At 19.1% G+C, this 11,315-nt stretch overlaps 5 protein-coding genes and 1 non-coding gene across 6 annotated transcripts; 4 read left to right on the forward strand and 2 right to left on the reverse strand.

The window, feature by feature from the left end:
- Positions 1-350: 350 nt before the first annotated feature.
- Positions 351-785, reverse strand: PGSY75_0626600 (hypothetical protein; the record flags this gene model as incomplete). The annotated part of the gene is made up of 1 exon (XM_018784846.1): positions 351-785. The coding sequence occupies one exon, from the start codon at positions 783-785 to the stop codon at positions 351-353; it is 435 nt and encodes a 144-aa protein (XP_018642900.1).
- Positions 786-1,856: 1,071 nt separating this feature from the next.
- On the forward strand, positions 1,857-2,975 carry PGSY75_0626700 (conserved protein, unknown function; the record flags this gene model as incomplete). Its single annotated transcript, XM_018784847.1, has 1 exon — positions 1,857-2,975. One exon carries the CDS (start codon positions 1,857-1,859, stop codon positions 2,973-2,975), a length of 1,119 nt encoding a protein of 372 aa, XP_018642901.1.
- A 2,728-nt stretch (positions 2,976-5,703) lies between these two features.
- Positions 5,704-7,986, forward strand: PGSY75_0626800 (pyruvate kinase; the record flags this gene model as incomplete). Its single annotated transcript, XM_018784848.1, has 3 exons — positions 5,704-5,887; positions 6,098-6,815; positions 7,353-7,986. 3 exons carry the CDS (start codon positions 5,704-5,706, stop codon positions 7,984-7,986), a joined length of 1,536 nt encoding a protein of 511 aa, XP_018642902.1.
- On the forward strand, positions 6,967-7,193 carry PGSY75_0626840. The gene has a single exon (XR_001974516.1). It is a non-coding gene; the product is annotated as a small nucleolar RNA snoR35 (small nucleolar RNA).
- Positions 7,987-9,224: 1,238 nt separating the features above from the next.
- On the forward strand, positions 9,225-10,337 carry PGSY75_0626900 (putative mitochondrial ribosomal protein L46 precursor; the record flags this gene model as incomplete). The annotated part of the gene is made up of 1 exon (XM_018784849.1): positions 9,225-10,337. One exon carries the CDS (start codon positions 9,225-9,227, stop codon positions 10,335-10,337), a length of 1,113 nt encoding a protein of 370 aa, XP_018642903.1.
- A 376-nt stretch (positions 10,338-10,713) lies between these two features.
- PGSY75_0627000 (hypothetical protein) lies at positions 10,714-11,046 on the reverse strand (the record flags this gene model as incomplete). The annotated part of the gene is made up of 1 exon (XM_018784850.1): positions 10,714-11,046. The coding sequence occupies one exon, from the start codon at positions 11,044-11,046 to the stop codon at positions 10,714-10,716; it is 333 nt and encodes a 110-aa protein (XP_018642904.1).
- Between the last annotated feature and the right edge of the window lie 269 nt (positions 11,047-11,315).

The raw sequence follows: 11,315 nt of genomic DNA on the forward strand, positions 1-11,315 counted from the left end.
TTTTTTTTTTTTTTTTCTTACAAGCATATCACATATTTTTCAATATCATAAAATATAACACATCATTCTTGTAACGGATCATATATTATATATATAAATATGCATATACTTTTTTATTTTTACATTATAAAAGTTTAGGGTCTATTAATATTTTAAATACGTTAATACAACAAATGTACCATAAAAATAAATATATACATCTGTGTGTATACAAATGCATATACTATGATACCACAAAAAAAAATAAAATTTTAAAAAATAAATAAAATAATAAATGTAATGCACGTATATATGTATACATATACATATATATAGTTATTTATTTAAAGTTACATATATTTCTTTATTTATCAATCTTGAAATGCCCTCAAATATTCTGGTGTAGAAGACCCACTATAATTTTTTATCAATACAAATAATGTTGGAGAAAAAAAAATATTTTTATTCTTCAGATCATGTAATTTCTTTTTATTTTCATCACTATTTATATATTCATTCATATTATGAACACTAGTCCATTTCTCCATATATAATGTTTCTAAAAAATAATCATCTTCTCTTAAATATATATTATAATTATTAAAACCTGGTTTCAATTCTAATGAATCAAAGCAATATTTCAAATCACTGAAAGTACTATTATAAAAATCATCTTTACTACAAACAAATTTATTTATTAACAATGCATTATCACTATTTATATTTTTAGCTAGCTGTACAATTACATCTCTTAACATCCATCCACTTACTGATCCTCCAATACCAAGGAAGATATATTTTAACATGCTTTTAAAAGTGTAATATTTTGAATTTTCTTCTTATTACTATATATTAAAATAAAATGAGTAAACAAATATATATATATATATATATATATATATATATTATGATTAACGTTGTATTTTTTTTGTAACTATATATATGTTCAATATAAATATCCAGATATGTATACAACAAATATACATTTGAATAATTTAATAGTGTATTATTACTAATATTTTGAAATTATGCACATATATATATACTTTTCTTGTTTGATTTATTTAAGTATAAATTGTAAAATAAAAAGATATTTTATATAATAATAAGTATATATATATATATATATATATATATATATATATTTAGTTGAGCAACCTAATTTATATTTTATGGTAGGTAGAAAAAAATTATTGACATTTTAATAAGACATTCCTATAGGCCTATTTGGAATAATTTTTTTAAAAAGTTCATATAAAAAAAAAGAAAAAAAAATAGAATTATATAATTCTTATATGTTATGTAAAATATATGTGGGTGGTATATACATTCTATAAATATAAATAAATAAATATATATATATATATATAATATATAAATATTATATGTATATATATTAATTAATATTTGTAATTTATATTATATATATATATATCTAATACATATTTCATTTCTTATTGCATGTTACCATCTAGGTATAATTTTTTATGAAAAAATAAAAAAAGTACATTTTCTCTAAATATATAAAAATGTACAAAAATAAATAATAATTAATAAATTAATAAAATGCATTATAATATATATACATTTATATATATATATATTATATATATATGTAAAAAATATATTTAATAAATGAATCCACTTTTTTTTTTATAAAATATTCTTTAATATATATTTTATAGGGTTTTTAAAAAAGAAAATAAAAAAAATATAATATTTATATAATATATATATATATATATATAATAACAATTATTAATATATTTTATATATAGATGTTCCTTATCCTTACCACGTACATATAACGTAAGTTAATTTATTATTTTGTGGTAAAGAATATAAATATTTTTACTTTTTAGTATATTCCTATTTTGATGAAAACATTTATAGGACATTTTAATAATAATGCCTTATTTTCAAGAAATACTTTTACAAATAAATCATTGAGAGCAAGAAAATATAGAAAAAATATCTTAAGTTTAAAAAATCTTATATATTCATCATTTTTTTTATATTCCACTATGAACAAAGTTATAGGTACGCATTCTGGACGATTTCATACTGATGAAATATTGGCTACGGTTATGTTAAAATTTCTACCAGAATATAAAGATGCAAAAATAATAAGAACACGTGATCAAACAAAATTAGATACTTGTGATATTGTAGTAGATGTAGGTGGTGTATATGACCATGAGAATAAAAGATATGATCATCATCAAAAAGAATTTGAAGGAACCTTAGATGATAAACATACAATACGTTTAAGCAGTGCTGGTTTAATATATAAACATTATGGAAGAGAAGTATTAAGAAAAGGTTTTTCTATAACTGATGAAGAAAAAATAAATGTACTATATGAAAAGTTATATACCTCATTTATAGAATCAGTGGATGCTGTAGATAATGGTATAAATCAATATGAAGGTCAACCAAAATATCAAATAAATACTACAATACAATGTAGGGTTAATAGATTTAATCCTACTTTTTTAGAAGATGACGTAGATGAAAATGAACGTTTTATGGAAGCTGCAAAAATTGTTAAACAGGAATTTGTACACTTTGTAACATATTATTCAGATGTATGGTATATGGCAAAAAGTATTGTACATGAATCTATATTAAATCGTTTTAATTTTCATAAATCAGGTAGGGTTATATATTTACAAAAATATTGTCCTTATTCCGAACATTTATATGATCTAGAACAAGAATTAAATATACAAGACGAAATTTTATATTGTATATATTCGGATAGATATAATAATTTTAGATGTACAGCTATATCTAAGAAAAATGAACCATTCGTTTTAAGATTACCATTTCCAGCTAGTTTTAGAGGTTTAAAAGATGAACAATTACAAACCGTTTCAAAAATTCCTGGTCTTACATTTGTTCATTATTCTGGATTTACAAGTGCAGGAGAAAATATTGAAAGCCTTGTAAAATTAGTAGAGGCCTCTCTCAAGGAAAACAACATAGTATACTAAGACGTGAAAGTTAAAAAGAATATATGTTTATATGTTTATATTTTTAATTATATAATATTTAAGAATTATATTAGGTAACAGATGGTTGTCTTATAAAGAAAAATTCATTTTTAATAAATTATACAAAAATATATATATATATACATATATATATTATTTTTATTATTAATTTTTTTTTTTTTTTTTTTCATGTGTTACAGTTATGAACTGTTACGTTTTTGTATATATTTTTACATTTTTTTAATATTTGAATATGTTAATATTTGTACATAAAATGTTTTACAAATAAATATATATCCTTCATATGCATGAATGGTTTGATATAATTTTATTATCTATCATAATTTAATAACCTATTATATATTTACACATATATATATATATATATATATATATATATATATTATTTTGTGGAATAATAATGCTTTTACCGCTGTAATATAAGAAGAAATAACTATTAATGTATAATACCTTTTCATTTTAAAATGTTACATAAATATTATATGCCCTATTAATACATAGCATTTCATGTGTAACAGATAGAAAAAAAAAAAAATAAAAATAATAAGTAAATAAATCAATCAATAAATAACAATTTTGTTCACCTAATTGCATGGTTTTTAATTATAAGAAAAAAAAAAAAAAAAAAATTTACAAATACATGATAAATAATTAGGAGTATATATTTTTTTGAAAAAATTTATACCAAATAAAATAATATCTTATATATATACAACATAAACATCTTACAGATTTAAAAAAAAAAAGAAAAAGTTTACACCCATGGACTGAAAATTTTTTTTACTTATGTTAATTTTAAGAACATAATATGTTATATGTTTTTTTTTTAACCTTAATTGAAGATATATTTATATAAATATATGTGTGTTTATATAATATTACATTATGTGTATTAAGTTTATATTGAAAAATAATTATATCCAAAAATATATATATATATATATATATATATATATTTATATTTTTATTTAGCTCAATTTTTAAATCCTCAATATATTATACACCCGTGAATTTTATTAATTTATAAAATAGAGCTTTTAATAAATAAATCCAATAATCACATATTATTATATATAATAAATTATATCCCTCAAAAAAAAAATAAGAGAAAAAAAAATATACTGTATATTATATATATATTTCATAAAAACATATTATACACATTATATCAAAATTATATATTATATATATAATATAATATATTTTATAAATACGTATAATATATTTATTTTATTTTAAAAAATTCATATTATCTCTAGTGAACAGAATATACTTTATATACGTCTTTGTATTACTAGATATTCACAATTTATTTTATGAAATATTATTTTATATTTTGTTTATGAGATAAATATTTTATTTTTATATATTAAACAAAGTTAATAAGATTATATTATATAAAAAAATTAATACATATATATATATATATAAATATATATATTTTTGGAAACCTATGTCAAATATATATATATATTTTTAATATTTCTGTACATATTATAAAATACCAGTGAAAAAATTAATAGCATTTATATATGTATGTATAAATATTATATCCGAATGACATATTTTATATACATAATATATAATATATTTTTTTATTTTCATATACACCTAAGAACTCATCATTCCTATATATTTTTGCAAAGATAAAAAAAATATATAATCTTTCAAATATATATAATATATATATATATATATATATAATATATAAATAATATATTGAATCACCCCTTTTCTTTTTCTTTTTCTTTTTGCCTTTTTTTTTTTTTTCTTTGCTTTTGGCGTTTTATATTTTAACTTATTTGTAAAATTATTTATTTAAAAAAATATATATTCCAATTACATATATAAATTATATATTGATTTTTCTATAATTTTTAAAAATAAATCTTATATATATATAATATAAACCTATGCGTGTATACATTATATATATATTTATATAATGATAATTCATTTTACAGATTGTTATTTATATTGATATTTGCATTTAAAAAAATAGGAAAAATAAAAAAAAGTAAAAACGGAAAAAGTAATTTTAATAATGTATGTATATATATATAATATATATATAGTACATATAATATTCTTTATTATTTTTTTTTAAATGGTATCTCTTTTAAAATAATAATTTTTGTATATATCCCTTCTTTTAGATAATTATTTTATTTTTTATATATTTATTTCTTATAGCTTTATAATATTATGTATTTTGTATCCTGTTTATCATATTTTAATAAATAAAAAAAAAAAAATAAAAAAGAAGAGAACGAATTATTATTATTATTATATAGAAGTAATATATATATAAAAGAAGCTACAAATTTTATCAAAAAATATATAAAATAATAAAATTTTAAATATTCTTAAAAGGAAACACAAAAAAAAAAAAAAAAAAAAAAATTTAATAATAAAACAATAATAATCATAAATAATATTTTTATAAATATATTAAATTATATTATATATATATATATATATATATTATAAAATTTATTAGGGTATATATATAATATATATATATTATTATATATAAAATAAAATATAGTTAAAAAAAATATAAAACAAAACAAAAAGTATATTTTAATAAATAATAATATTTTAGATTCTGATTATCCTTTTTTTTTTTTTTTTTTTTTCCTTTCTTATATTATTACTATAACAATTTTTAAAATAAAATATTTTAATATTTACATATTTAAAAAAAATGAGTTCATTTAAGTACAAAAACTCCGCCGCAGGTGCCAGTATGCAAAGTGCTGCTAACATAACCTTGAGACAAATTTTAGAACCCAATAATGTGAACTTACGTTCTAAGAAAACACACATTGTATGTACCTTAGGTCCAGCATGTAAATCTGTTGAAACTCTTGTTAAATTAATTGATGCAGGTAATTGATTGTAGTGTGAAACAGTCACAATATCAAGATATTATAATATATATATATATATATATTTATTTATATATGTGTATGTTTTTATAATACGTAGAGGTTTATATATATTATCATATATATCTTTCATCCTTGTATGTTAAAACCTTTTTTATATTCACATATAAATATAAACTAATTTTTTTTTTTTTTTTTTTTTTTTTGTAGGTATGGATATTTGCCGTTTTAACTTTTCTCACGGTAGCCATGAAGATCACAAGGAAATGTTTAACAACGTTTTAAAAGCTCAAGAATTGAGGCCCAACTGCTTATTGGGAATGTTGTTAGATACTAAAGGACCAGAAATCAGGACAGGGTTTTTAAAAAATAAAGAAGTTCATTTAAAAGAAGGTAGTAAATTAAAATTAGTAACGGATTATGAATTCTTAGGTGATGAAACTTGTATAGCATGTTCATATAAGAAATTACCACAAAGTGTTAAGCCAGGAAATATTATATTAATAGCTGACGGATCAGTAAGTTGTAAAGTTTTAGAAACACATGATGATCATGTTATTACAGAAGTATTAAATTCAGCAGTTATTGGTGAAAGGAAAAATATGAATTTACCAAACGTTAAGGTTGATTTACCAATTATTAGTGAAAAGGATAAAAATGATATACTAAATTTTGCTATACCAATGGGTTGTAATTTTATTGCTGCCTCATTTATTCAATCAGCCGATGATGTCCGTTTAATTAGAAACTTATTAGGACCAAGAGGAAGACATATCAAGATTATTCCCAAAATTGAAAATATTGAAGGTATTATTCACTTCGATAAAATCTTAGCTGAATCTGATGGTATTATGATTGCAAGAGGAGATTTAGGAATGGAAATTTCTCCAGAAAAGGTCTTCTTGGCCCAAAAATTGATGATATCAAAGTAAGAAAATAAATAAAATAAAAATATATATATATATGTATATATACATATATATATGTGCAACCAGTTTGTACATTTATATTTCTCCTTTTTGTCCTATTCCGTTTATCTAATAAGTTGATACACCGCATCAGCTATTGGTTCCTTGCCCCTTTGCATCAAATATAATGCATAAAATTAGAAAATGATTTTATACAATCACCTATGATGCATATACTAAAAAAAAATGAAATTATTGTGATTTTGAACGTTCTGTTCAAGTCCTTCGTTTTTTTATCTTATTATAGTCAACTGATTGATTATGTGTGAAGTATTTTGTTTTTATATTTATACATCACATGTATCAAAATCATTTAGTGTTAAATTAAGATAACATATATCACCTACCTCAAAAATGTGCACATATATATATATATATATATATATATATATATGTTTATTCATGTATATGTTTATTCATGTATATGTTTGTATTTGTTTTTTTATATTTATTTATTCCTAAATTTATGTCCTAATTTTTTTTTCTTCCATTTATAGATGTAATTTACAAGGTAAACCAATTATCACAGCCACTCAAATGTTAGAATCCATGACGAAGAACCCAAGACCAACAAGAGCAGAAGTTACAGATGTAGCTAATGCTGTTTTAGATGGTACTGATTGTGTTATGCTTTCAGGAGAAACTGCAGGTGGTAAATTTCCAGTTGAAGCTGTAACCATTATGTCCAAAATATGTTTAGAAGCTGAAGCATGTATTGATTATAAATTATTATATCAATCATTGGTAAATGCAATTGAAACACCAATTAGTGTACAAGAAGCTGTAGCTAGATCAGCTGTAGAAACTGCAGAATCTATTCAAGCATCTTTAATTATAGCTTTAACAGAAACAGGTTATACTGCAAGATTAATTGCCAAATATAAGCCAAGTTGTACCATCTTAGCTCTTAGTGCATCTGATTCAACTGTTAGATGTTTGAACGTACACAGAGGTGTTACATGCATTAAAGTAGGTTCATTCCAAGGAACTGATATTGTTATAAGAAATGCTATTGAAATTGCAAAACAAAGAAATATGGCAAAAGTTGGTGATAGTGTTATTGCTATTCACGGAATTAAAGAAGAAGTATCTGGAGGTACCAACTTAATGAAAGTTGTCCAAATTGAATAAACATATAAATGTATATATAAATGAATAAATATATTAACATATATATATATATATATATATATATATATATGTATATATTTATTTGTGTATTTTTTTTTTTTTTTTTTTACCCTTCTTTAATGTATGTTGATGAGATTTATTATAATAATAATTTTTCATATTTATATAACTTACATGTACTATTATAGATAACATTTTATGTATTTATAAATTTATACGTTATTATGAAATTAACAAACGTATACCTATAATACATATAATAAAAGTGAAAAGACGTTTAAGGAAATACTTAAATAATAATAAATTGTTAATATATTTTTGTAACTTGATATGTTTTTATAGTACGTCCCGAATTTAAACCAACATATGAAAAAATAAAATTTATAAAATTTAATGTGTATATATATAAACTGAACTATATGGATAAATAATTTTATTTTAATATAAAAAATTAAATACTTTCAAATATATATATATATATATGTGTGTTTTTTTTTTTTTTTTTTCGCCCTTTTAAATAATAACATTCTACACCCAAATAAACTACAAATATAATATTAATGCTTCATAAAAGTTTAATATTCTAGATGATTCTTCTCATTATAAATGATGTCAACTTAATAAAATATGCCTTATATAATTATATAAATGTGTTCAATTTGATTTCTTTATTTTTTTGAAATAATAAAAAATAAAGATATATATATATATATATATATATATTTTTATTCATTTAAAATATAAAATAAATTATTATTACACATTTTTTTATACATCATTTTAAATAGGTTATAATGTATATTTAAAAGGATTTCACATTATTATAATTATTTACAACTTAATTTTTAATATGTTTGTATATAATATTACATATATGAAGCACAGCTGAAAAATTAGGTTACAATATAATATTAGGTATTCAAAGAGAAATATATATAAAACATAAAAATATAAAGAATTTCCTGTTCATTTATTTTTTTTTTTTTTAGAAGTAAAATATATATATTTGGAAAAATATGTGAAGAAATATATTATATAATTATATTTATATTTGGAACTTATTTTCTTCTGTTATATATATATATATATATATATATATATATATATATATTATTTATTTTTTTTTTTTTTTTGTAAGTCGGTTTATAATGAAAAAACACATATTATTATATGTACAAAATAAGAATGAAAAAAATAATAATAATAAAAAGAAAGAATAAAGGAATAAAATTTGAGAAATGGTTAAATGGCTTATAGAAAAAAGAATATCACAAAAAATATTAACTCTGAATAATGTATTATATAGAAATATAAAAAATTATAGTATTTTTGTTAATAAAAAAGAACATGAAATATATCAAAATAATGAATATAATGAAAATAATGAGGATGATATGTTAACAAAAATAAATATAGAAGATGGGAAAAAATTAATAGTTGTCCATGAGAAATATAAAATACAAGTGTCTTTATGTATAGATAGATTTCCTATAAATTATGTTCAGGAAAAATTTGAAGAAGATTTTCAGAATTTTAAAGATGAATGGTTAATTAAAACGAATAACAATTTAGATGTAAATGAAGAATTTTTTCATATGAAATATAATTTAAGTAATTTAAATGAAAAACAAAAAGAGAAAGATAATAATAATGATGATGATAGTAATGAAAGGGATGAATTGGATGAACAAAATGAGCATAAGAATGACAATACATATAATAATAATAATAATAATACACAAAATAAATTTGATAATATAAGAGATAATAAGGTGAACAATATGGAATCTATAAATGAATTATCTATGGAGGATGAAAATTTAGAAAAATTATTTTCTTTAGAAGGTATACAAGATATATTTAAAAAAAAAGAGGAAAAAAAAAAAATTCATGAAAAAGATAAGAAAAATAAAAAGGATGAAAATATTAATGAATATGATTATAAAAATATAAAAAGAAAACCAAATGATTTTTTATATTTATTGGTGAAATATAAACACTTAAATAAATGGATGTTCCCAATTATGGATTTTAAAAAAAATTATTCAATCAGACAAAATTTACAATATTTATGTATGCAACAATTAAAATGTAATACATTACCATTTTTTATAGGTTATTCACCTTGTAACTATGAAAAAAGGAAATTTAAAACTCCACTTATAGAAAACGAAATTATAGGAAGAAAAATTTTTTATTATAGGGCTCATTACATAAAACAAAATACAACATGGAATGTCTTAATGAATCAAGATATACAAGATGTAGCTTGGGTAACACGTGCTGAATTAAAAAATTTTCTATCACCTAATAGGTATTATGTGATAAAAGATGCCTTACCCTTAACATAAAGATTAAAAGGGGCAAAAATATATATATCATAATTTGTGTATAATTATATATAATACATAATTGGAATTATATATATATATATATATATATATATATATTTATATGTATATTATGTTAATAAATCAAATTATTAAGATGAATTAAATCAAATATAGAAACAGCACCGAACTGCACTTTTTAGTAGTATTAATAATTTTTTTTTTTTTTTTGTATATTATTAAAAGTTATTTTGTTAAGATTAAAAATAATATTGTGATACATTAAATTTTTTTTTTTTTTTTTTTTTTTTTTAATGAAAAAAAAATGGACACTGTCATTTTTGTATTATATTCACACAATTGAAAAAAAAATATTAAAGTTTTCATTTTTTATTTTTTATATTTTAAAGTTTATTCGTTCCATTTCTTTTTCTATCTTGTTCTTTATAGAACTACTATTATATGAATTATCTATATTATCAACTTGTATATTTTTATAAGAAATAATATTATTTGTTGTATTATCTTCTAATAATTTTTTTTTAAAATAATCTCTTGACCATTCATATATTTTCATTTTACTGTCCTTTTCATTTTCACATCCTTTACTAGGATTATGTAATATAATGTTTTTTGTATATTCTACTAATAAGTCATTTATTTTTTCAGGGACATTTATTTGTTCATATAAGTTATCTTCCTCAGTTTGGCACTGTACTTCTTTTTCCATCATATATATAAGGAAAATAAAATAATATTCTAAGCATAAATTGTTTTATATGTAGGAAATTTTTATGAGTTATTGATTAATTGGAATATATTTTTTTATAATTTAAGTATTTTTTGTCGAAAAGAATAAAATATATATATATATATATATATATTAAGATATCTTTTACTTTCATATTTTTTTTTTTTTTTTTTTTTTTTTTTTTTTTTTTTTTTTTTTTTTTTTTTATAAAAAGGGTTTTTATTTAAAAAAATTTTTCAAAAAAAATA

This window comes from Plasmodium gaboni, chromosome 6 (genome assembly GCF_001602025.1).
Source record: "Plasmodium gaboni strain SY75 chromosome 6, whole genome shotgun sequence".
Taxonomy (NCBI): domain Eukaryota; phylum Apicomplexa; class Aconoidasida; order Haemosporida; family Plasmodiidae; genus Plasmodium; species Plasmodium gaboni.